This window comes from Microtus ochrogaster, assembly GCF_000317375.1.
Source record: "Microtus ochrogaster isolate Prairie Vole_2 chromosome 14 unlocalized genomic scaffold, MicOch1.0 chr14_random_1, whole genome shotgun sequence".
Taxonomy (NCBI): domain Eukaryota; kingdom Metazoa; phylum Chordata; class Mammalia; order Rodentia; family Cricetidae; genus Microtus; species Microtus ochrogaster.
The window spans coordinates 6603186-6630392 of NW_004949096.1; the positions used below are offsets into that span (position 1 = coordinate 6603186).

Consider the following 27207-nt stretch of genomic DNA (forward strand, 5'->3'; position numbering starts at 1 on the left):
CAGGCAGAGCTGTCTATGGTGAGTGGAAGGGCTCTGTGGCCAGGCAGAGCTGTCTATGGTGAGTGGAAGGGCTCTGTGGCCAGGCAGAGCTGTCTTGCCTGCTCTGGTCTCCAGCCCCTGCCCGTCGTAGCCGTAGCTCGATCCCATGTCTCACGTGGATGGTCTCTTCCACAGGGACAGACAATCTACAGATACATGTCACTCCAACCTCAGAGTCCATTCCTCTCGGGAAATTGTTACCAATTTCACCAACATGGCCTTTTTTGGAAGTCAAGTCTTCCTCAGCAGCAGATAAAATCAAGAATGTTCTGGGACAGCCTTCCGACAACACAAGCTTGCTGCAGCTATCCCAGACACCTCTTCCCAAGGCACGCCACAAGACCAGGGCTCATGTGGACTTCTCTTCGTCCCTTTACCAAGGAAGTGGACACGGCGCCTCCCCGGATCTTGCTAAGGACTCCATTGAGACTGTGGTCCACCCCAGGCCTGAAGGGGAAAGAGAAGCGACAGCCATGTCAGGTTTGCCTTGCACCAGCATGCTTTCCCCATTGCCTAGAGCCCCGCCAGCTGCCTCTAGGGCTGCTTCCCCATCACAGCCTCTGGTGGGGACTCCCTCCCTTTCAAAGCATCCCTTGAGGTCAGACAGCCTTCCCCTTCTCCCTCCACCATCATCATCTTCATTGGTCCCTGGTTCATCTCATTCCATCACTCCTAAGTCTATAGATCACCCCACCAAAGTGCCTGTGTTTCCCCAAATCACACCAGCTGATTCCTCTTCAGGTCAGAACCCAGTTAATGTCCTAAAACCATTTTCTCACAAAACAAACCACTTTCCATCCAGAAATGCCCGGACTTTCATTGGCACCCCTCCTCTAGACTTTTCTAGACCCTTAACAAAGCAGTACTCTGAGCTGGCCCCATCAGGGATTCCCCGCTCAGCAGGTTCCCTGATTCCCGGGCCTCTGAGCTCCCTGGCAGAACTGTCTCTTCCTTCTGTAGCCCCTGGAGGCTTTCCAGGTGGAACCTCCTCGTGGCGAATGTTGAAAGAGCCCTTGAGTTCTGTATCCACCCAGCCAGGCCCCACCGCGAGGGCTGTCAGAGGGCGCAGCGGGGTATTATCGACCATTAATCTGGGCCCAGCAGCAGCAAGCTATGAGGCTTGGCCCCTACACGTCCAGACTGCAGAGTCAGGGACCAGCAGCAGAGAGCGAGCCCCTGTTCCTCCTGCAAATAGCGCCACCACCTGGCCACATCTGGCAGCCGCTCCCGAGAATTTCAGGAAGCCCTCCCGCTCCCCAGAAAACACCCCTTCCTCCTGGCTGCTTTCTCTGCCACTCACTACACCCAGTCAAGAGCAAATGGACCTTTCTGAGGCGGCTCCTGGATCACCACTGAAGGGGACGGGCGCCCCTCCCTCCCTGCTTACCATCCTCCACCCCACTAGAGAGCGTGCCTCCCCAGACCCCGTGCCGGAAGCCGCCAGTCCCCAGGAAGATGGCCGTGGTGGATACCTTCCTGATGTAGCCATACACCCCCCCTCCAGCAAACGTCCTGATCTTCCCCCTACCGTTTGGACATTTCCTCAGCAAAAAGAGGACAGGGTGACAGCCATTTGGGGGGGAAATGAAAAGGCAAATGGGACATTTCCTCTGTGGGCCCTTCCAACTAAAGAGGCGCCAAGTCTTCAAGCAGTGAGTGGATTCACCTCTGATTTTAACACAGGTGAAGTCTCGCCTCTCATCAAGACAGCACTAAGAACAGACCTCTCTCCTTCGGGGTTACCTCCATCATCCATGCTCGCCTCACAAGCCCCTCAGGCAGGTTCTCCTCCTGGCTCTTCCAGCACCGAGCTGGAGACTCTGGCAGCTGTGGCAAGCCCGTCTGGGTTGCCAGCTTCAGCTTCCAGACAGGTGCCAGCCCTTCCCTCCTCCCCCGATGTCTATGAGTTCCCAACAATGGAAGGCAGGAGAAAGCCAGCAGCCACAGATGTTCTCTGGAGCTCTCTTGCTGCGGCAACTGCATCCCTCTCCACAGAATCGACAATATCTGGTTTGCCACGGCAAACGGATGGTGATTTAAACACTCCCACAATTAGCGCCACAAGCTGGGAGCCTCCTCCAGCTACTGTGACTCTTCCCAGCCATACAACTTCGGATGCCAATGCGATATATCCTCAGAATTTCAAAGAGGCTGTTGGGCAGTTGGTGACTACAGACGGCTTTAACTTTCAGGATCTAGTCTTCAGTCAGAGTGGCAATCAGCCCCTGCAGCCATCGGAAGGGGCCATAGTTGAAAGCCACGCAGACCTCTGGCTCACAAGCAAGCACCCAAGAGACTTTGACACAGCAATAGGTGATTATTATCCACCCACACGTCAACATTCTGTGCCGCAGCTGCCTCTTCGGCCAGCCCATCCTCTGTGGCCAACCTGGCCAAGCTCAGCTTCTGCAGCTAGCTTGCAGAAAATGCTTTCAGATGGAACAGACACAGATTCACAGATTTCCAGTGACACCTCTCTGTCGCCGGGAAAGACTGGCTCCCCACAATTCCAGAGTGTCTTGGAATACCATTCATCTACAGACTCCACTTCCGTGTCAACTGGTGCCTTTTCCAGGACCCCCTCCAAAGTGCTGCGAACTTCTCGGCGCCCCAAGACACGGACAGGTGCAGCCACTAATGCAGGTAGTTCGCTTCCTGGTACCCAGAAAACAGGTATGACTGCTTTTCCGGCCAAAGCATCTTCAAGCTCAACACAGATGCGCAGCTTTGCTTTGAAGCAGCCCGCCTCCCCTCGGTCTGTAGTGAGGTACAACTGCAGACAGGCATGCGGCTGATCCTCCCTGCCTCCTTGAGTTTTGTGAAAGTATTCAGAATTTATTTCCTTGTTATCAACAACCATGGCTTTGCTGTACGTGGCATTCGCATTATGACTAATTGACTTAATGAACCTAAGGTTATTTCGCCTGAGTTCTCCCCGCTGCAAGCCTGGAGCATAGAGACATCTTACACTAGCAAGCTCATAAGTTACATTTCTTCATCGTCAGGAGAGTGACGTGTGCATCCCAGACCAATGACAAACTCTTCCTTTTCTCTCTTTGCAGTGGAAACCTCAGTGTCACCCAAGGGAGAACTGACAGCAACAGCTGCAGCCGCTGCCGCCACCACCCTGTTTCTGAGGAAGTCAAGCCCAGCAGCGTTGTCTGCAGCCCTCACTGCTAAGGGCACTGGCAGCAGCGGCGGTTTAGCCAAGAGCGGTCTAACCACAGCTCTAGCTAAAAATGTCACCAGCAAGGCAGCGTCCAGCCCAAAGGTGACAGCAGGGACAGTCCACACTGCCTTCCCAATCACACCAACCTACATGCTTGCCCGGACAGCACACAGCATGAGCACACATACAGCCACCCAAGGGGCCACGGGCTCTGCTTCGGGCCTATTGTCCACCACACACCTCCCCAAGAAGCCACAAGCCATGCACACTGGCCTCCCTAATCCCACCAGGCCAGACACACCCAGAGCATCCACCGCCCGCCCACTGACAATCACTGCTGCACTGACGTCCGTTACAGCATCAGTAAAGGCCACGAGGCTGCCACCTCTGCAGACAGGAAACACGGACGCTGCTTTTCCGGCTGTGTCTACTGCGATGTTCACAACTGGCAGGATGGCGTCCAACTTGGACTGTCAGATGTCCCACAGGCTCCTAGTGAAGACAGGTGAGAGGCCACAGTCTTATTGGTCTGAGGACGTAGGGGCAATCCTGACCTCAGCCATTCAACAGAGCGAGTTCTCTTAGATCAGTGCCTGTCAATCAGGAGTGCTCTCGGCCTCCTTCTCTGAGGCGTGACAATGTCTGGAGACATTTTGGTTGTCGCACTTTGGGAAGGGGTGTTGCTTGGAACCTGTGGGCACCTGGGATGGTGTTGAACGTTTGACCGTGCACAATAAAGACTAACTGTGGCTGGAGACAACACTCAGATGGTATGGTGCTTAACATGGTGACCTGAGCTGACCTCCTGGAACCCATCCATGTTTTAAGAAAACTGGCTACGGTAGCTTATAACCCCAGAGCTGTGGGAAAGCAGAAATAGGCAGATTTCTGGATCTCCCTGACCAGTCTGTCAGTCTAGCCTACTTGATGAGCTACAGTGAGAGACCTTGTCTCAAAAAACAAGCTGGGCAGAACATGAGGAATAACCTGGGGGTATTCTCTGCCTTTCACATACAAGGACACACACTCACACACACACACACACACACACACACACACACACACACACACACAGGGGTGGGGTGGAAGAAAGAGACAGACTAATCAGTATGTCAAGGTTGAGAAACCTTGACTCTCATCAAGTGTCGGAAAAGGGGAACGTTGGATGACAAAGTCTCTAGCCCTAGGATTGGTTCTGGCATCAGAAGTGCCCAGGGAAACCACAATTAGCCCAGTGGGTCAGAAAGCTCCAGAACACAGCGTGTTTTGTCTGTGAAGTCTACCAGTGATGTCTCACGTGAATAAATGATGTGAATCATCTAACACAGACTCTTGGGAATCGCTGTGCCTTTCAGAAAGGTTTTCCTAATAGCAGACAGTTGAATCTCATAGTGGGTGGGGTCTGGGATTTCTTTTGATGTCAGTGGGGTTGATCTCTTCTCTGCCCCACTCCCTGGTTGCAGAAAGCAAGTCTAGAATACTTGGAGTGTTTTGAATAGTGCAGTAGCGTTTTCTATAAAAAGCATTGGACAGATTATTTGAAAGAGCATGCCAGTGTTGAGTGCTCATTCCCGCCTTCCTCCTCGCCCCAATAAGAACGAGAGGAAATTATATCTTGAGACTTATCTTATTCTAAAATGGGAAATTGTGAAATTGGGCACAGCAGAAAATACAGTATCTCTTTCTGTTTCTCTATTATGCCATCTGCATTCTTAACCCCCTCCCCTCTCCAGATCCATGCCTTCTTCTTCCAGCCCCCGCCCCGCAGAAACACCTTCTCAGCTGCTCTCTTCTTCACTGCCCCCACCAGATCTTTCTCGTCTCACTCTGAATATCCCTTCTCTCCGTCCCACCGCCCACTGCCCACTGCCACTACCTCGTGCCTGCTGTCACCATCAGTGCTACCCTATACGCATGTCTCTCTCTCTCCAGACCTCAGTCTGTTTACCAGCATGTAGTCAAGGGGGTCTTCTAGAATACATTTTAAATTCCTATTTCCTCTCTCCCTTAGAATTAAATGAAACACATACACGGACAAAATTCACTCCCCCCCCAGCCTTTTCACTTGGCACCCCTGGCTCTGGGAGTCGGGGTAAGGGGGAGGGCAATCCCTTCCTCTTGCTTAGCTGACCACTGTCACCCTTCAGTACTCGTCAGAAGCATAATTCCCATGGAGACCTTCCCTGATCCCAACCTCTTCCAGAAGCCTTGGCAGAACTCTAATTTCCTTCTAATAGTGACAGTTAAATTCAGCTACAGATGCCACTTGCACCTGTGAAGTGGGCCTGTCCCTTCTGAACTGATCAGAACTGTAGAACTCAGTTCAGGGCCAGTCTCTAAGTATGCCATTACAGAACTGTGGTTGCATGTTGACCTGCTGGGGGCCGGGAATGGAGGCTGCTGGTCCTCACAGTCAGAGGCAGAGTGAGCTGGAAACGATGTGCCATCAGCACACCAACTCCACAGCATTAAGACCCCAAAAACGGCTTGGGCCTTCAACAGTCACTCCTCAGCCTGTCCCCTGATTGGTGGACCTTTGCCGATTCAGCCGTGCTCTGGGTTAGATGGACGCCGAGACTGGGGGCTGACTGGTCACTATGACGTTCACTAGTAACTCTGACTGCTATGCCTCTGTTTCACCCCACAGTTTTCTTCCTAACTCAGAGGAGAGTGCAGAGCAGTGAGTCCTTGAAGCTTGGTGTAACCAAAGGGCTCACGCAGGCATTGCGGAAGGCTTTCCACCAGAATGACGTCTCTGCTCACGTAAGCTCCTTCCTTCCTAAGATGGCCAATTCAGCCCACCCCCCTTGCGTTCAGAGTAGATGTTTTCCTCCTTCCTAGGCGCCACACCCACACTTGCTGGAAGCAGAAGTTTTTGACATTTTTAAAAAGCAGAGAGCTAACGTGTGTGGCTGGAGAAAAGGGTCATTTCAAGAGGAAAACTTGAGACTAATTACCTTTATTACTTTTATATTTTTAAAAATTGTCCCTTCATTGGAGGAGTATTTGGTGTCCTCTAGAAGTGATCAATGCATTGTTGTTTTGTCTTTTGTTTTTTTCTGTTTATCTTCTGCACAACTATAAACAGTGATTTTTTTCTGGACATTTAACAGGTATAATAAAGTCAGGTAGATATTGCATGCTTATACTTTCAGAAAGTGAGAGGCTGAGAAACAGGAGGATTTACCCAAGTTTGAGGCTATTCTGGGCTACAGATTAAGACTGTCTCGAAAACCCAAACCACTACTACTAACAACAAAAGCCCTAATTACTCAGATCTGGAAGAGGAGTTCCACTTTGTTTGGCATGCCAGCAGCAGACAGGGAAGTAAACATTTTTCCCTCCAAACACTCCAATGCCAAGTACTGCTTAATAAGTGCGGGCTGGCTCCAGTGGCACAGCCAAGCGGCAGAGGCATTGTTTTACAGTCTTTTGGGTTGATCCCAAGTGTTAGAGCAGCGAATGCAACTGGCAGCCAGCGGGCTCCCTTTTGTACGACTTAAACATATCATTCCAGCGTCCTCTTCTGATGGCCTGGGTAACAGCTGCATCCAGTCGAGTCGTCCCCCCACCCATCATACAGGGGATTAGGGTGAGATTTTGGTACATCCTCTTTTGGTCGCTGTCAATCTCTCTTTTACAATCCTGAAAAAAAGAAATCGAGAGGAAGCAAGAAGGGAGAGAAGAAGGGAAAAGTACTGGAAACCTTAAAACTTTCAAACCCAAAAGCTGAGCACGGAACTGCTCTCCTTCGCGTGCCTGGCGTGGCTTTTGGGGAGCCTCAGTCCTTCTCTAGGGGCCTCTGCAGCTTCCGCTCTTCCTGCACAGCGCTGCGCACCACTGGAACTGGAACCAAATAGTTGGTGCACTCTGTAAACTTAACACACAGATTTATATCAGCACAATGAACGTAAATCAGGATCACTTTCCATGAATAAAAGGTAGTGGCAAATGTAGCACAAATTCTAATTGGTCTTAATAAAAACACAGAATCAGATATTGGGGTAAATGCTCAAAGATCAGAGAAGTAAAGGAGCCAGCCACCAGAGAGACTTTTTTACCTCAACTGAATGTTCAGACCGAAGCAGACAAGATCCTGTCTCCAGGAATCCTCAGACTGAACGGGTTATCCTGTCTTTACAAGTCCTCAGACTGACTGCCTTGAGCTCCTCTCTCTTCCCACCTTATATTCCTCTCTCCGCCCAGCCATATCCCTTCCTGTCTCCACTTCCCTTGTGTTGGGATTAAAGGTGTGTGACTCCCAAGTACTGGGATTAAAGGTGAGAGCCACCACCACCTGGTTCTATTTCTCTTTGAGACTGGATCAATCTAGTGTAGCCCAAGATGGCCTTGAACTCACAGAGATCTGTCTACCTCTGCCTGGGAGTGCTGGGATTAAAGGTGTGCGCCACCACTGCCTGGCCTCTATGACTCCTAATGGCTCCCTCCACACTCTGATCCTCAGGCAAGCTTAATTTGTTATAGCACAAACAAAATATCACCACAGGCAAAAATGAGACTAATGGGCACAAAGAGTTCCAGTTAGCCGACATTGTCCGCACTAGGTTGAGGGGCAGAGCCTGGCATCGCTTTGCTCGGTTATTGGTTTGTTACTTCGTTTGTTTTTAAAGACATACGGGGGTTATAAATGTATGAAAAGAAAATAGTTTCCCGAAACAAGGCTTGCTCTTTGAAGAAATTAGAAGGTCTGGGAAGTTCACAGCATGTTCACTAGGTGAGTTGTTCCTTGGGGCTGTGTTCCTGGGCCATCTTAAAGCTCCTTGGTTAGTCATTTTTATAAAGAACCATCGAGAACACTTTAGAAGGACCAGATTGCATCCATCATGTTGCAAACTCAGTTTTCTTGAGTTCTTTGAAAAATGTTTGTGACTTGGGGCCTTGTGCCAATGGTTTGCTCCTGACCTGCCTCTCCAGCCTTACAGGGCACTAACGCAGATGCAGGAATGGGGAAGTATGCAGAGGTTAAGACAGTCTGACACACAGCATGAAGTCCATGGGAGATGGGTGGAAATGATGGTCACATCCATAATCTGGGTGTTGAAAGTATCAGTGAAAGAGCATGTAAGGCATGGTTTAGACAGAAGATTGTATGTGGTCTGGGTTTTACCACAACACAAAGAATAAGGGAATCTGGGGATCTGCTTGGAAATAGAGTTTTTGTTTACTGTGTACAAAGTCCTAGGTTCAATCTCCAGCAAGATACACACACACACACACACACACACATATACATATATGCATGCATGCACATGATGCATACAAACACACACAAATATATACGCATGTATATACACATAGACAAACACACATATGTACAGACACAAACATATAGTCACTCAGGCATAGAGAAAAGCGAAGAGATTATGTAGCAGGATCTACCCTATATACATATATGAATGTGTATATTTTTATATTTCTTTACATACACACACGTATATATACATATACACAAAAATATGTGTTTCAAGGCAAAAATGATTGACAGGAGATCCACATAGCAGGTAGTGGTAGTAATAACTGAGGCAATTACCATTTTCTCTCTTAATTTTCCAAAATTCCAATTTTATGATAAACATCACATTTAATATATTAAAAACAAAAACACACACTTAAAACTATAAACATACAACATCATCAACAAAGCAAAATGCAGTAAGAATAAGTTCTAAAACTTCAAAATCCTTCCACTGGAACAGAAGGGGTTAGGCTGTCAATACCCTTAAGACTCACCTGGGAGAGAAGGCCTCTGATTCATCCCCACCTTGGCCATGAACCAGGATCTAAGCCAGGGAAGGCGTCAAGCCTGAAGGCGTCCTCTCCGCTTCAAGGCAGAAGATTCTACTTTAGATACCTTGTCTCCCATCCTCAGGACGTGCCCTACTTCAGTCACCGTCTCTGCCTTTTCCCTACCAGCAATAGTGAGCTGTCTTAACTTTTTGGCTAAGCAGCATTCTGCTTCTTAGCTGTTCTCTTCTGCCTGCTGGTCCCTCTTTGGCATCCTGGTGATAGAATTAGTGCTCAGTGGATCTTACTCAAAATACTCAAGGAATCCAAAGCCAGATTCAGCTTTATCTTATGTTGATGTGAGTTTTATTTTGTTGTATTGTCATACTTTGGAATTCACGTGTGCACTTTACAGAGTTGTTAGGATATTTGTTCCATGAGAAAATCATAGTCTACAGTCTTACTAGGTAGCAGCTGTGACTCTAAGAACACAAAGAGGAGCTTAAAGTACTATGGGAATAAACAGTCCATTCTGGGGTCCATTTGTTTTGTAGGTGGACATCCTGGAATACTCGCATAACGTCACAGTTGGCTACTACGCTACCAAAGGCAGGCTGGTGTATTTGCCTGCTGTGGTGATGGACATGCTGGGTGTGTATGGAGTCAGCAACGTCACTGCTGACCTGAAGCAACACACTCCCTCCTTACAGTCTGTGGCGGTGCTTGCCTCCCCGTGGAAGCCCCAGCCTGCAGGTGCCTTCCAGCTGAAGACAGGCAAGTCCCATCATCCAGGGCCAGACAAGCAGAGCACAGTCTAGAGCCCCACTGCCAGCTGCTTGCCAGTATCCATAGTCCTTATACAGTCAAACTTCCCTGCTCATCAGTATCCAAGTTCCCCACTTCGAAACACCCGTAATTCTGACTTTCTTGGGCATGTTCCACCCTAGAGGCTATTCCTCCCAATCCATATTCTTAGTGCATTGCAGCACAGAATCTACTACTCTGAGTTGAGCACTTATAAAACCTATAGTCTGGAACTAACAGGTTCTAACTGTTAGTGACGTAGTCTCCCAGCAAAGACTTTGACAGCTTTCTCTCAATTTCTCTTGTGGTTGCTGGTTTGCAAAGTCTGTGAAGCACACGTGTGGCGGTACCATGGTGATGGAAACCATCAGCTTAGTGTGGAGGACAATGATCATCCCCATGCACAGAAATCGAGGGCACTGGTTGTCATGTGTGAGCAGATGTCTTCAGTCTCGTGGGATAAAGTCATGACATCCTCTGTGTTGGAGAGCACTTTGGGCTCGTTCATGTTTTAATTATTCTGTGCTATAAATCACCTTAGGAGCCACCTTCAAAACTGTAATTAAAGCTTGGCTGGTCTGACTGTTTATTTGCCTAGTTTCTGTAGCCTAAAAGTCACACTGTTTTGTATCACGACTGCTATTAAACCTGAGGAACTCAGACAGCATTGGTGAGTGGTGGTGACTGCGGTTCTTTTTCTAGTGTTGCAGTTTGTAAGCCAGTCGGACAACATCCAGTCCTGCAAGTTTGCCCAGACGATGGAGCAGAGGCTGCAGAAGGCATTCCAGGATGCAGAGAGGAAAGTCCTTAACAGCAGGAGCAACCTGACCCTTCAGGTAGGGAGGAGAGACCGCAGGCTGCACAGCAGACAGCAGCCATAATGCAGATAGTGCCCCTCCCCGTTGAAAAGCTTTCATAGGCAAGTGTAAGTTTGTGCTTTTGGCAGGTGATATAGACAGCCATGGCATTGGTGAGGGTGACTGAGGTCTGGCTATGGCAGGTAGGATTCCACGTCACTGTGAAGCTACCATGGTTCAGGGATTAATATTTGGTTTTTGTATGTAATGCTTCCTCTGGTCTGCCTTTCTTTCCTTCCTTCCTTCCTTTAAAGAGTTATTTATTTATTATATATACAATGTTCTGTCTACATGTATGCCTACACACCAAAGAAGGCATGGGATCTCATTGCAGATGGTTGTGGGCTGCCATGTGGTTGCTGGGAATTGAACTCAGGACCTTTGGAAGAGCCATCTCTCCAACCCTCCTTTAGCCTTTTAATGGGTTTATCATTAAAGAATTTAACCTGAATATACTTTATAAGGTGAATCGATTTTCTCATATTAAAATGAGTTTAACTTTTTACATTATTTGTGTGTGTGTGTGTGTGTGTGTGTGTGTGTGTGTGTGTGCACGTGTGTGTGCCTGTGTCCGGAGGGCACGTGCTACTGAGCAAATGTGGAGTTCAGATAACAACTTGCAAGAAGAGTTCTCTCCTCCCAGCACGTGGGCCCCAGGGATTGAATGCAGGTCCCCGTGCTTGGTGGCAGGTGCCTTTATCTCCTGAGCCACCTGGGGCCAGTGAGTAGATCTTTAGATCACTAACTCTGTTGTGATTTTCCGTGATTAACTGTTGTGTGATTTTCAGTGGGCTATTTCCAATCGTCAACATAAACGAACATCACACGCAAACTAAAGCACCCCCAGCAACACACCCACATCTCTAACAGCAGGGGCTTACTCTCTTACTGCCAGCAGCAGTACTTAGTGTCTTACAAATGTTTTCTGTGTGTGATTAAGACATTCTCTGAGATGTCATCTCCACTGTGTTCACATGAAAACCGAGAGAAGGATTTGAAACTCCCGGAGGGTCACATGGTTGGGAAAGAATCAAGTAAAGATGTGAGCCCAAACTGTCTTCTTATCCACCAAGCTGCCCCAGCATGGACACAGGGTGGAGAAGGGAGTCCCCGAGCCCTCGGGAAGTGCATCTTTTCCCAGGGAAATCCAGTTCCGGGTACACCGTATATTTGGCTTCCTGGCTAGCAATGTGAACACCACTAAAAGCCTTTTTCAGACCCATTTTTGTGTGTGTGTAATTATGTAGCTAACATCTCAGTGGGGATAGAAGCTTCTTAATGATATTCATCCATTCCCCAAGGTCTCTAATTAATGCCACTGTTCTGTGTCTGTTTTGACTACTGAACTAAAGCCTTTGCCATTAGACCCAGGGCTTTTGAAATTGACATTTAGCATAAGTGTGCTTCCAGTAAAGCCAATACAATGTAGAAAGCGCACGATCTGATTTGGAGGAGCGGCTTTCCTTTCCTAGACTTGGGCAAACGGATCAGGGAGGATCTCATTACAACTCAGCTCTTATTAGTCTGAGATTGAAAAATGTGTCACAGATTTAAGATTTATGTAAGCAGTATGACTTGGGTCTTGTGGGAAATCTTTTTCTTCAGGGTTGGCTCTGTGGTCTTTACAGGTGTGTGAACCTAAGCTGTTCTTGGCAACAGAATATGCATTAAGAGATTTCATGAGTGCCTGCTGTTTATTAGATGCTCTGAGATCAGATACCAAGATAAATAAGATGCCCTTGGTCTTCAGCCCGTCTCTGTTGTGAGCTGGTTATGGGTCATCAGATGAAACATAAGCCACAAAGCTTCCTTGGAAAAGATGACAGCCGGTGACTTGACCATTGTGTCTAGCTAGATTTGAGCTGCTCTCTGACACGTTGGAAGAAGCCTTTGAAACTGATTGAATAAATCATTTTATTAATCCCAATTCACATTTGGCCTTGGCCAATATGAAGTATCAGAACCAGGTTTGTCGTTGGATTGAACACGCCTTTTTGTCTCTATATCATTCACAGGTAACTGCATGCTGGCTGCCTTCCTGGGATCATGATAATGTGTCTTCCAAATTGATGTTTTTGTAACACTTTTCCATCCCATTCTATTAAATATAATTTGTATGGTAGTTTGAATCCTTTGTGGAATACAAAGCTATAAATATCGGAGTCTTTGAAAGAGGGACTAAAGAACACACAGCATTAGGAGCTAGATTACAGTTGACTCAACGAGGGTTGTAACAGAATCCAGGCTTCTGAGACGTAAGCTGAAAGAGGCAGTAATGGGTTCATTCCACCAAGATACGTCTCATTGACTGGAGGCACAACCAGATCCAGGTGCATCAACGTTTTCTTCAGGAAGTTCTCTTTTGTTCATCTCTCGGCTTGCTTTCCTCCAGATCCCTCCTCCTCCTCCCCCTTCTTCTGTTAAGGTTTGTTTTATTTTACTGTATACATGCTTTGCCTACTGTATGTATTCTGTGAGTCCCATGCATAGAGTGCCCAGGGAGGCCAGACAAGGCTGTCTGCTCTTCTAGAACTTGAGTTACAGATGACTGTGAGATGCCTTAGGTGTGCTTGGAAAATGCATCCAGGGCCTCTGGAAGAACGACAAGTGCTCTTTTTAATATTTATTTATTTATTTATTATGTATATAATAGTCTGTCTGTGTGTATGTCTGTAGGCCAAAAGAGGGCACCAGGCCTCATTATAGATGGTTGTGAGTCACCATGTGGTTGCTGGCAATTGAACTCAGGACCTTTGGAAGAGCAGACAATGCTCTTAACCACTGAGCCATCTCTCCAGCCCAAGTGCTCTTGACTGCTGAGCTGTCTCTCTGGCACCAGCACACTTCTTGCCTCTACTGAGTGGTCCTTGGTGCTTCCAGATTTGCTTGTTCCTATTGCTTATCGTCTTGTGGAACCAAAGAACCCTTTTTTTTTTTTTTACATCATTTTAATTCAGACCTTGGTTCCTGCTCTCATTGGTCCTTCTGTGCATCTTCTGGGTTGGTAACTGTGACCAAGGAGATGAAGTATCCTGATCAGTGTCTGACACAAATGCCTACTTCTGAACATGGGAAGTGGCAGCTGTACCCAAAGCACATGGACAAAGTAGAGAAGGGAGGTGGCTTTCCAGGGATCATGGCGCTACTGTCATAGAAGGAGAAAGATGCCAGGAACATTTGGCCTGTGGCCTAATGAGCTAATGAACCAGAATGAATGAATGAGAAGAGATGAGGTCAGAGGCTTTCTAAAATGACATCACTGAGTTCATTAAAGAAGATCCAGAGGCATGGAAACAGAGCTGTGCGCATGCTTGGGAAACCTTCAGCTATAAGGATCTCAGTATTCACCAATGGGGATTGTAGATTGAATGTGATCCCTACAGAAATCCCATTCTGGAGAAAGAGACAGGACTGATGTAGATGCAAGAGTAGACTAGCTTGCATAGCAAGTTCAAGACCAGTCAGAAGTACACATTCCTGTCTCAAAAACCAGTGGGATGGGGGACCTAGAGTGATGGCTCAACTGTTGAGAATGTTTGCTGATCTTGCAAAAGACCTGAGTTCAGTGACTAGTATCCACACCAGGCAGTTCACAGCCACCTATAACTCCATCACCAGGGGTTCTGACACACTCTTCTGACCTTCATGGGCACGCGCGCGCGTGCACACACACACACACACATACACACACACACACACACACACACACACACACACACACACCAATCCCAGTGATGTTTTTAAAGACAGAAATAGAGAAATCTATCCTGAAGTTTGAGTAGTCCCTCAAAACGACCTTGAAGGACAAAAACAGTCTTGACAGAGGACGAATTTTCTAAGTTTTGCACTTCCTTTTTTTCAAAAATTAATTTAAAAAGCTATGATAACTGAATCAGTGTGGTCTCAACTTTATGACAGACACAGAGATCACTGGCTAGATAGAGAGGCCAGAAACAAGTCCACTGTTTTTATCAATGTTGGTCTATGGTAAAAAGGATGATCTTTTTAATGATGAATATACACATTGCAAATGAAGGAAGCTGGAGCTGTAACATCATCAACCAAAATTGTCTTGAAGTCAATCAAAGACCTACATGTAAGAACTAAAGTCGAAAGGCTCAGAGCATAGAGGAACGATTTCATGGGCCTGGGTGTCTTAGACACTACTGGAAAACCGCAAAGCCCAGAGAAACAAACCAGTTGGACAACCTTGAAAATAAGAACTTTGCCCATCAACAGACACTAATAACAGGGTAAAAGATCACCCATAGAATTATGAATCATCTATCTGATAAGTGATTCGTATCCAGAACTTAAAGAAATGGGAAGGATTCCTGCTATGCATTAGCTAAAAGAAAGTTAACGGCTAAAGAAGGCTAGGATGAGTGCCATTGTCTTTTTCCAGCGTGCATTATGCCCTGGGTTGGAGCTATGTCACCACAAGGAGAGCAGCAAACACAGAGAACTGGGAGAAAAAGCCTTTGACCTAATAATCATGAGACACCTTTTCACATTTGTTAGAATGATCACTCTCAAAAACAAAACCAAACCTAGAAAATAGAAAATAGTAAGTGTTGGTGAGGATATGGAGACGTTAGAGTCCTTGTATTCTTCCCAAGGGATGTGCAATGGATAGCCACTGTGGAAAACAGTACCGTGGCCCCTCAACAACCTAAACATGCAGTTACAGTATGATCCAGCAACCCTTGTCCATCTACAAATCAAAAAGAATTAAAGATAGGATCTAGGAAGTAAGATAGGTATTTGTACAGTAATCACAATGGCCAAAAGCCAAAAGTGAACCAAGTGTCTATCAAACGGATACGTGAAAAATAAATGTAGTCTATACATATGCGGGAATGGTACCAAGCCTTCTATCAAGAAGGCCATTCTGGTCCTCTTGCAGCTTGGCTGGCGTTGAGGTCACTGTGCTAAGTGAAGGAAACCCATCACAGAAGAAAACTCTAGAGTGATTTCTCTTCTACCAGATACCTGGAGTTGTGGAATAGTCAGTAATCTTATTTTAAGAGCAACCTTGCAGTAAGAATATAGAGAAACTGGGAATTGTTTAATGGAAGAAGAGATACACTTGGGGGCAGTGAGGATGTTCAGAAGATGGAGTTGGTGATGGTTGGCAAAAATGAGAATCTACTTAATGCTGAAATGGTTAGAACACTAAATTCAGTGATTTATATATTTTGCCACAACAAAAAGGTGTAACTTACCTGGTAGAATATATGTATGAACATACATAATTTTATAAATGTACACACACATACATATCTATATATGTATATATAGAGAGATATAGGTGTATAAAATTCTATATTACTAGCTTTATGGACTTCTTGGAGGTCCAGGGAGATTTAGTGCTATTTATTAAAAGGTGACATGTATTCAGTAAATTCTCACAATCACAATAGCAATAAAGATTAATTAGTCTTATTATTTGATATTTTAATATGTGTGGAGTGTGGTGTGTGTGTGTGTGTGTGTGTGTATGCGTGTGTGTGTGTATACATGTGGGTGCCCTAAGAGGCCAGAAGAGGGCACTGGATTCCCTGGAGCTGGAGTTATAGGTGGTTGTGAGCCACCTGATCTGGGTGCTGCCCATCAAACTCAGGTCCTCTGAAAGAGACCCAATGCTTTTAGCGCTTAGCCACTGAGCCATCTCTCCAGTTCTCAGCAAACTCGTTTAAGTCATCAGAAAGTGTTGGGTTTTTTTTCTTCTGCATACCCGGAACAGAGGTCTGAATACCTGTAGCTGAAGCACATTTCAGAATTACTTTCTGGGAGGAGAGCAAGAGCTGAGCAGAAATGTTGGCTGGGTTATCCTTGGCAAGGGGTTATGACTCTTGGTTGGAGAACTGAGAGACGTTTGCCACCTGTGGGGAAAACAGACAGCAAAGTGCAGACGCTATTCTGAGCAGCTCTCTTCCAAGCAGGGACAGAGAGCAAAGCTGTAGAGATGTCGCCTAGGCAAAAAGGCCCCAGCAGGCCAGGCGGCAGGCAGTCCCCAGGTATGTAAGACAGTCCTCAAAAGGAACTTGAGAGTTCCATAAAGGCATCTCAGCTGAACGTGCAGGCAGGGACAGCCTAGTATCCAGGCTATGCCTGGGCCTGATGCCTACTGGGAGGGTGACTGGCATTAATACCCTGCCCTTTTTTCCTCTCTCCCTAAGAAACCATGGCGGAACCTGTGGGATGCCCTTTGTGACATACAGGGCAATGGCAAGGAGATCTGGAGAGAAAGGGCAGACACGCGCACATCGCCCAGCAAAAGCATCTTGCCCAGCCAGTGATTTTTCCCCTGCTCGTGTTTTTCAAATGTTCGAGATATTTTTATCCATACACTGACCCAGAAAAATCTCATTTTTCCCTAGCAACTAAAAATGAAATTAGACTGAGTATGAGGAGAAACCTATGTTATCTTAGAGAATGTCTTTCTCATATTCCATACCAAACTAATGGTTCACAAAAGGAAGTCATTGTGCCATAAAGGATCTATTTTGTATTTCTGAATTCCTGTTATGCTCATATTCCGTCACCCTGCTCACAACCTGAAAGGTCCCTGAACATTTGGCAGTCAGGTCATCCTCCTGTACCCCATGCTCTGCTTTCTATTTCCAGAATTACAGCGGTCACTTGAGTCAGCTTAACCCCTGGGAAAGACACACGCTTGATTAAGAGCCAGAAGTCAAGATTGCTTGGGTTCAAATCCTGACTCTGTCATGCATGAGCTGTATGACCTCAGACAAATCCCGGTCACGCCAGGTTTCCACATGTGTGAAAGGCAGTCATAAATAGACAGTCCTTGCAGGGTTAGAGTAAGATAGAGATGATGTACCCCCATAGCCCAGTGCCTGGCATGGTGTACCCCCATAGCCCAGTGCCTGGCATGGTGTACCCCCATAGCCCAGTGCCTGGCATGGTGTACCCCCAGAGCCCAGTGCCTGGCATGGTGTACCCCCAGAGCCCAGTGCCTGGCATGATCCTACCATCTCTAAACAATGACTTACTATTCTTTTTCCTCTTTGCTGTCTCCCCACTGCCCTTCCGTCGCAACCCACAACTTCTGTTGGAAGGTCCCTTCCTTGGCCTCCATGACACAGACCCTCACCTTATTTGGCATGTCTCCTTCCCTTTTGCTCCTGTGTCATTCAGATCGTGAGCACGTCCAATGCCTCCCAAGCCGTCACACTGGTGTATGCTGTGGGCAATCAGAGCTCCTTCCTCAATGGCACCGTGGCCAGCAGCCTCCTTAGCCAGCTCTCCGCTGAGCTGGTAGGATTCTACCTCACTTACCCTCCGCTTACCATCGCTGAACGTGAGTATGCGCGCCTCAGCCTCATGTAGAAGGGCCCTGGGTTTCCCCTGGGGGTGTTCTCCGTGTAACAGGAGAACCTCTGTAGTGCTTCGTTACATACTGTGAGTATTATCATGAGCAACTTAAAAATGCAACACGTGGGGTTAAGTTGTCAAAAAGTTTACTGCACACTTCAAGAAAGCCCTTGCTTGATGCTTACAATGAGCCTGTGAGGTGGGTGCAAAACCAGGAGAAAAAAAATGAAGCTCCCCCTCCCAATTTTCATAAGATATCCACTCTCCCACAGCTAACAGGGCTGCGTGGGGACCTGTGCTCTGAGCATTGCCTCCCAGGGCATCTGTCCGTAGGAACAGTTCTGGTTGCCATGGTTTTCTTTCCCCTGCACAAATGTTCCTAGACCTTTCGGTCCAGCTGACTACAAGCAGCAGAATGCAAACTTTGCAATCTGTGTCGTGACTTCACTTGAAGTCCCCATAGTCTGAGGCCCTGGCTCTCGGTAAGGCTGGTTACATAATCCTCATTGCTATGCAGTCAAGTGGACTTTGAAGACAGAGCAGCCCGCATTTTGTCACTAGACATTGGCTGGGTAGCTAAAGGAAGTGACGCTCTGTGCCCTACATTTAATTGTTATATTCCACAAGGTCACTGGCAAAGATTTCCTTTTAAAATATACCCACTGGCAAAAGTGTTCTGTAATTTCTTTCTAGAGTTGTTTTGAAACTATAAATAAATGAGATCGCATTTGTATACACATGAATGTGTGTGTGTGTGTGTGTGTGTAAAAGGTATATACTTGTCACTTACCAACCACTGAGAAGTTTTTTGAACGTGTTTATTGGAAAGATCTTATAAACTTTCAGGCAGTCAGGATGACTCGGAACTCATGAAAAGATTACGTCATGAAAGATGGCAGTAGGATGTCACAGGGCAGCAGGAGTTACCTTCTTTAACCAGCTCGGTATTCTAATAATAATCAGTTAAGTTGAACTGAGTAGTATGGACTTGGGAAATGGCTCAGTTGCTGAAGTGCTTGCTGTGCAAGCCTGAAAATCTGAGTTTTATCCCAGTACCCACATTGAAAGAAGAAAATCCTAGTGAGGTGCTCACAACTGTAACACTGGTGCTGGGAGGTTGGCCCAGGACAGCCAGCCTAGCCAAATCAACAAGATTACAGTTCAGTGAGAGATCCTGTCTCAGAAAGCAGGGTGGGAAGCAATTCAGAAAGACACTTGCCATCCTCCTCCGGCTTAAGCATACATGTGTACACTTACACACACATGAAAGATTTACTGAGCACTGACTGTGTGTGAGCCACTGTACTATGTCCTCTTCATGGGTGGATTCTCATAGTGAGCATGCTGGTAAAGCAGACGATAGCTTTCAGTACCACATGTAAGCCCGCAATGCCGGAAAGACCCCGTGAAGAGATCTCCACTCCTTAGACCTCCACGGTGCTAGATGACCTATTCAGAGGAAGCTCCAGCTAAGGCAGGCTGCAGCTGTGGGTGCTGATAGCCATGTTGTTCCATGTAAAAAGGCTTGGAGGGAAAACTTCACAAAGAGAATCTCCTGAATCTGAGCCCCTTGTAGAGGTTGCCCCCTACTGAGTCACTATCTGTACAATAAGATAGTTTGACCTGTGTGCAATAGATTTCTCAGTGTGGGACCCAGCTGCTTTCCAGCTTGTCACTTCCGTGTTCCGCTTGATAATGTTCACTCATACAGCCTATCAAAGAGAGCCCATGTGTGTTTTATCTGTTTCAGCACTGGAATATCCCAACCTTGATATATCAGAAACAACCAGAGACTACTGGGTCATCACAGGTAACATCGGATTTCTGTATGTCCCTCTCTGTACCATCAAGTTGGTTTGTCTAAAAAGGGTGCCTTTTGGTCCTCCCTAATAAATCAAGGAGTCCCTTCTATCAGACTGGAAGGGAGTGGGGAGGCTGAGAAAAGAACACCCTGAAGATGATTACTGATAAATAATTCAAAACTGCTACTTCAATGGTCCCGTCTTCAGCCTATCTCATGGCAGCACCAGTGGGTGCCGTCTGGTGCACTTCTGAGGGGGTGGCCGTCTGGGGCACCTCTGTGTGGGTGGCCGTCTGGAGCATATCTGTGTAGTTAGCCGTCTGGGGCACATCTGTGTGGGGGTACGTCTGTGTGGGTGGCCGTCTGGGGCACGTCTGTGTGGGGGTATGTCTGTGTGAGTGGCCATCTGGGGCACGTCTGAGGGGGTGGCCGTCGGGGGTCACGTCTATGTGGGTGGCCGTCTGGGGCACACCTGCTGTGTAGGTGGCCGTCTGGGGCACACCTGTGTAGGTGGCCGTCTGGGGCACGTCTGTGTGGGTGGCCATCTGGGGTACATCTGTGTGGGTGGCCATCTGGGGCACGTCTGTGTGGGTGGCCGTCTGGGGCACGTCTGTGTGGGTGGCCGTCTGGGGCACACCGGTCTGAGTGTTTGTTTGAACAGACAGCAGGCTTTTCTGCACTGTCCTGCAAAGCCCAAATTAAAGCCAGAGGAGGGCCATATATGTGCTGCTCTTTCTCGGGGCACGTGACGCAGCCATGCCAATCCTTGTGCTCTGCAGATGAGGTCGAGGGGGAGTCGAAGAGCAGGAGTGTCCTGGTGGCATTTTCTTTATCCCTTGGCATTTCACAGCTGAATACTATGAACCAGCAGCAGCATTCTGTTTGTGTTTTTCCAAAGTCTCCCAGTGCCTCTAAAATGAGAGAAGCAGCGTTATTGAGGCAAATGGAGAGGACAGCTGTCGGTAGGAGGAAAGGGACCAGCCCAGCCATCAGAGTGTAGACAGTTGAAAGTTACATTCTCCATGGTCTGCAAGTCTGAGATTGAGACACCAATAATAGTTTTGCAGCTTCTTCCCATCCCCTTGACTTGTAGTTGATCACCTTCTCTCTGCTTGTTCTTCCCTGAGCCTGTCTGTCCTGATTTCCTTTTCTTTTTTTTAAAGTATTTATTTATTTATTATGTATACAATATTCTGACTGCAGGCCAGAAGAGGGCACCAGACCTCATTGCAGATGGTTGTGAGCCACCATGTGGTTGCTGGGAATTGAACTCAGGACCTTTGGAAGAGCAAGCAATGTTCTTAACCTCTGAGCCATCTCTCCAGCCCCCTGATTTCCTTTTCTTAGAAGGACACCAGACACATTGGCTGATGGTCCATGTTGGTGACCTCATTTTAATTTCATTACCCCTACAAAGACCCTCTGTCCAAACACTGTCACCCTCTGACATGCTGGGGGTTGGGACTTGCTCGTGTGAACTGGGGGAACATAGCCCAGCCCATCAATGAGAGGTAGGAAGATCCTTCAAGACTCGGAAATGTGCTTAGGGGAGCAGCTGCCCCGAGCTCCCTTCCTTCATCCGTCCTTCCCTTGCTGCTGTCCCAAGCACGTGGCAGGTGGGCTGTGGCCTAAAGTCCCAGCCAAGGAGTTCCCACCCTGCTGTGTGATGCCTGCCTAGGCTCTCTTCTCAAGGACACATCGCCCATGTGCCCCCACTGCAGGGTCTTTGGTATGCAGAGGCCATTTTAACTGCTAAGAAGGCAAACTAAAGAAGCATATTTTTAACAAATTAGAAACAGCTACCAGGATGCAAACCCCAGAGAGGCCATGCTAAAACCCAGCAACACATGTCTGAGCCAGCGGGTTACATAACACCACAAAATCGCGTGTCCTCTCCTCAAGCAATGGTGCCTCTTCCTTCACAGATATTCCCCCGTCTCTGAACTTTAAAGTTTACACTCAGTGATCATAATCCATTCTTACGCACAGGCTGCCCTCAACAGCCACCGGGGGACCCCCTCCCCATCTGCCCATGCCTTGCTGTGCCTTTGTTTGGGTGCCATTACCCTAAGGAAAGCTATGCACATGGTCTTTTTTTCCCGGCTCCCCTGGGACTTAACTCTTCGTGCTCACTTATGTAACTTCCTCCCTCATTGCTGTTGTTGGCATTGCAGTGATCTAAACAGGACTGCCACTGTCCCTCAGCTGGTGGCATCGATCAGTTAGTGCTTATGAGGAACTGGAATCATGCTATGGCATGGCCCTCTTGCCTTCCATATGAACCATGACCACTTTACAGACTTCTAGGGAGCCTGTGCTAGCTTGCCCTATCATAAAAGAAAGGGTTGGTTATCAGGAGCCAGCAATGAGGGTCTTTGCTCGGCCTGGGCTCCAGACCATCACCACAAGCCCTGTCTTTTTCAGTTTGTAGCCACTCCCCCTTTCTGTAGTTCCTATTGCAAGCTCTACTTGCTCCTGTCTGTTTTACAACTGAACTTGCATGGACTATGTTGTACTTTCCCCCTCTTGCTGAGGGTGGGTCCTTCTTTGATGGAAAATCAGGAGCGATGGGTGACCTCTGCAATTTCTCTTTACAGAGAACCTACAGGCAGTCCTACTGTCTGAGGATCCTGCTATTGGTTCTATAGAAGTAAACCAAGATAGAGATACCCAGATATTAGTGACCAGGGCTTGAAGATATAGCTCAGTCAGTTAAGGGTTTGCCCTGCAGGTATGAGGGTCTGGGCTAGACTCCCCAGGACCCACATCAAAGGGAGGCAGAGGCAGGTAGACAGGAACTCACTAGACAGTGAGCCCTGGACTAATCAGCAAGCCTGTCTCTGATTTATACATCCGCCTTTGTTTCTTCACCAGAGACAAAGTGGCTGCGATCCAGTGACCAGCGACTTTCTTCTCTTCTCACCCTGCTTCTTACTAGTGTGTCTACAGCCGGTCTCCTGGGCCCTCTGGGCTTCACACACTTGCCCGTAGAATGAGGGAGGGCACCAGCTGAGCACGAAGACTCCTGGAGTCTGAATGTGTGGGAGTCAACCACAAATGAAATAGTTTAGCTCAAGTGCAGGAGGCTGACCCTTGCCTGGTAATGGATCATAGAGCCCGGAGTGATTATAAGTAAAACGAGAAGGGCGTCGTGGTCTTGAACTTTTCATACCAGCGCAGGGACTTGGAAGGCTCCTCCGCTCTGAATCTGTGGTGGCTGAGAGTGGGTGGCTAAGAGAGCCCTGGCTGGTGTGCTGAGAGAGCTGAGCCACGGAGTGCAAGCTCTGTGTACGAGCTCTGAGTGCAAGCCCCTCCATTGCCTTCCGGAAGGCAGGATGGGTCAAGGAGCATGCTGCGGACCTTGGGAGAGGGGAGGGGGAACCACGCACAGGGGCCCAGATCCAGGCCTTCATGACATTTCCTCCTCTGGCAAGAATGGGCATAGCAAAGGAGGGGAGGCAGGCTTAGGACAGCAATGGCTTCCACACAGCGGGGTCCTAGAACACTGTTCTAAGTAGCATTTGCTGAGTTAGTTCTTCTCAGTCAGTAGCTGGCTCAGGGGAGAACTGTGGTCCTGAGGAGCTATGTGTCTTGTCTCAGGAAGGAGAGCAGTGGCTCAGACTCGCACCCCTGCTTCTGACCCCCAGCGCCACCCAGCTGACACCAAGAAGAACCCACTCTTTTTCTGGAGAGCTGCAGGGGAGCACACTCCAATCGTATAGGCTGTGCCGCTCTGGGTGCTCCCCACATGCTCCGGTGCTTGCCCGGAGATGTTTTGTTGTTTTAAAGAGAAATTACTAAAAACACATATAAAATAAAATGTCCCATTTTGAGCAACTTAAAATTACAATTCAGTATCCCTGAGAGCATCTGTAACACAAGCGACCATTAACTGCTGGAGCATTTTTCTCACCTAGAAGTCTGACAAATGCCTTTACTTGGTGTCTGTCTTTGACTCATGACTGAGATTCCTGTAAACCAATTTATGGTGCCCCCCTCTCCTCCTCTTGTCCACTAGTTGGGGGAGAGGTGGGCAACTTAGAAGTCATTTCAGTGTCTGATCTGTATATTTAGTACACGGGGTGTTTTTGAACCAGGCTCCCCTGTGTGAGGTAGGAAACCCCGTGGGACCCCGGGAGTCTGCAGGGCACTGACAGTGCAATTCATCTCTGTTTGCAGGGACTTGGCTGGCAAACAATCGAGAGTCCCTCGCCAGGGCCCTGGGGCTTTGCTTTATACCCTCCAGGGGGATCATTTGGCGTTTATGGCTTCAAAGAAGTCATTTTAGAGACCCAGCTGTGGGTTTGATTTCCTTTTTGATCCGTGTATCAGTGTCATTCTCTGAGCCTCACTTCTGACAATGGGGCCTGGCCCCGTGTGGATTCCATCATTGGTGCTGGCTGCGTGCACCGCCCCCTGCTTGATCAGCGGCTACAGAGACACTATGCTCTTTGGGAGGGTTTGTTTCTGCACTTTGGTGGATGGTTCGTATTCATGATACTGGGCTGGACTGTGTTAGGAACCATTCCCAGCCCTGATGAGCTTCAATTGCTTTAAAAGCCCAATAATAAATTTGACCACTAAAATTTTGGTTGTGACTGTGTCTGAAGGCACTGTTTGCATGCTTAGGGTGAAGCTGCTTCCCATGGGATGTAGAGCAAGAGTTGGACTCTGGAAATAAATGAAAACAGGCAGTTGTCCCTGTAAAAAGCCCTAGAGAGGCCCTAGTACTCTTACAACGCTCATCCATGCCCTAGTGGTGACTTGTAACTTGACCGTCACCGTCTCCCCTCTTGTCCCCAGAAATGGCTGCTGAGATCTAACCATGCAGAGGTTAGGGCCAGGAAAGATTCCCATGTACCTTCCATAGACAGGGCCAAACTGCCTCATGCATCCTGTCCCCTTTGACCTTAGAGCCTACTGGACATGTGCTTGCTCGGAGGTGCCCTTCCCTTTTGCAGAGGACTGGACTCCAGTGGCTTGCTGAAGGACCCGTGATTGACAGGAGCCAGAAATGAGAGAAAACACAGTCCTTCCACTAACTTGTCTTCCTCTTGAATGGGAGAGGACATGATGGGCCCTGGGCAGCTTTAGGGGTAGGAAGCATCCTGTCTAGCAGGGAGAGATAAGGATACTGAAGAGCATAGTTTGTCCAAATGTGCACTCCAGTTCCAGGGTGGCTCTGTGAATCCTTGGCCATGCTGTTGAGAAAGAGAAATAAATCCTGAGTCCAGGTTTGCGAGTGAGAACCAGCCCAGCCCCCAATTAGCTGCACCCACAGATCAGCTATATTCCCTGTGGACTCTTTGTGGGGTGTGTCATCTTTAAAAGTTTGGGTTTGATGACGAAATGTTTGAAATGACACAGTTTATAGAAGAAACACACAGCTTTGGAGTTATAGAAGCTTGGGTTCTTACCCTGACTCTGCTGCTTGCTCGCTGGGCAGTCTTAGGCAGGCCACTAACCCTTCCAACATGGGTAACACATAGGCAAGGATTCTTAACTTAGGAACTGCCTTGGAGGAGAAGTAGGTAAGGTTGGCTAAGCCCCACTGTAAGTAGGTCAAGGTGGTTCTTATCATGCAGGGCAGGTGGTGGTGTAGTTACTGAATCAACAGGGAGTCTGGGCTCTGAGCATCCCCTCTGCCTTCTGCATCCCTAGTGCTCCAGGGCGTGGACAACTCGTTGGTAGGCTTGCACAACCAGAGCTTTGCCCGGGTCATGGAGCAACGTCTAGCCCAGCTCTTCATGATGTCCCAGCAACAGAGCCGGCGGTTTAAACGGGCCACCACCTTGGGAAGCTATACTGTGCAGGTAGGTGTGTGCACTGGGGTTTTCTAATGACCGTGGGAGGGCTGTGTTTCCTGGGACTAAACAACTACCTGTGCCCAGACGCACATCCGTGCTGCCAACTGACTTAAGCCTCTTGATCGACACCCCTCTGGAGCTTTCAAGGCTGCGGGTCAGTCTCTCTTTTCGTTGTCAGTAACTAGATTACCAGGAAGTGAGTCTCTAGATACGTGGATATTCATGAAGCAAAAGTTCCCAAGTCACCTCTCGCCCTGTCAGTTCCTCGTACCTCTCAAAGAAACCACCAGCACAAACTTCTCTGGGTTAGTTTAAAGGGACTTGCGTAGTCAGGACAGCAGCTGTCCCTGTGGGGGCTACCTACACCTCCCTCCACACTTTATCCAGTTCCCCCTAGAGTGGAAATGTCCTTAGCATATTTGACCCAATCCATGCAGCTTAAATATGATTAACTTCGTCCTTCACCCCTGAGCATCCGTCTCTAACATGATCATCGACAAAGCTCCCATCACAGATACCCTCCTAGTAGTGTGGCCTTCTGCTGGCCTACGCACTCCTGATTGACAGCTGACCATGTCTGCATAGATGCTCGGTGCTGTGCTGTCTATGTGGAAATGCAGACGTCAACACAATGTGTCTGCCGGTCACATTCCCATGACTTCTTGAAAGTCACCCACCTTCTCTTCCTGCATGAGTTGTATCAGAGACACTCCATGGTGCATTGTGCTCATTGACCTTTTGGATGCCAATTTGGTTCTGCAAGTTTGCTCCATGCCAGCCCATCCCTTAGTAAAAGGATAGTTCGTTTCACAAGCAGGAATGTGATTTCCCCTCTGTGGGTCTGTTTCATGTAAGCCCTTCAGTTCATGCCTTTCTAACGACAGAAAGCACGTCACTGGCTGTGAAGTGGTTTGCATCAGTCCATGGGAGAGAAAGGAGCTTCTTACAAGCCCTGGCTACTTGTGAGCCTAACACGTCTGCACATCTCAGAGACTGCAGAGATGGTACGGTGGACAGAAGGAGTGGCACTTCTTTCTTTCTAAAAACCTCTACATAGACATGCTATAGATTGCTTCTGACATCATACTTGGCTAAATCGTGGTAAGAAGTGCTATCAAGTTGGAAGTGAGTGACGTTAATAGATATTTGAATTATCACTCGCTTCTGCCAGGTTGTTTGAGCACTGCCCGACTCCTCTCCCACTGACGTGTCGAAGCCTCCCCCAAACCCACACTTCCATTGTCTTTCACCCAGAGGCCTTTCTTCCGGGTTGAGACCTTTATAAAACAACATCCCTTCATAAATATGGAGATTTAGATGGCTAGAATTTAGTTATTTCTGTAGTTGATGTATCTGGGAAGATGGCTCAGCCCGAGAAGTGCTTGCTGCACAGTATGAAGGCCTGAGTTTGGATACTCAGAACACACACACAAAGCAGGTCTTGGCAGCTCATATAACTCTAGCACCAGAACTGGAAGGTTAGAGGCGGGAAGATCCTGGGGGTTGCTAGCTAGCAAGCCAAACCAAATTAAGTGAGCTCAGGTTCAGTGAAAGACACTTTCTCAGCAACAGAGGTAGAAAGTGGTGGAGGAAGATACCAAAAGTTGACCTTTGCCCTGCACACAGGCAAGAGCAGCACACACA

The 27207-nt window shown here is 47.9% G+C and overlaps 1 protein-coding gene across 6 annotated transcripts in view; it reads left to right on the plus strand.

The window, feature by feature from the left end:
* Positions 1–27207, plus strand: part of Kiaa1549l (KIAA1549 like) — a 272186-nt gene that overhangs the window by 158237 nt on the left and 86742 nt on the right. For 2 of the 6 annotated variants that reach the window (XM_026787682.1, XM_026787683.1), the window contains exons 2-9: positions 175–2712; positions 3102–3713; positions 5856–5971; positions 9508–9727; positions 10460–10593; positions 17779–17941; positions 19706–19765; positions 25418–25569. In XM_026787682.1, the coding sequence (XP_026643483.1) occupies positions 175–2712; positions 3102–3713; positions 5856–5971; positions 9508–9727; positions 10460–10593; positions 17779–17941; positions 19706–19765; positions 25418–25569 (3995 nt within the window). The remainder of the gene's footprint in view (positions 1–174; positions 2713–3101; positions 3714–5855; positions 5972–9507; positions 9728–10459; positions 10594–17778; positions 17942–19705; positions 19766–25417; positions 25570–27207) is intronic. The other 4 variants (XM_026787686.1, XM_026787684.1, XM_026787685.1 and 1 more) reach the window with 4 other exon arrangements.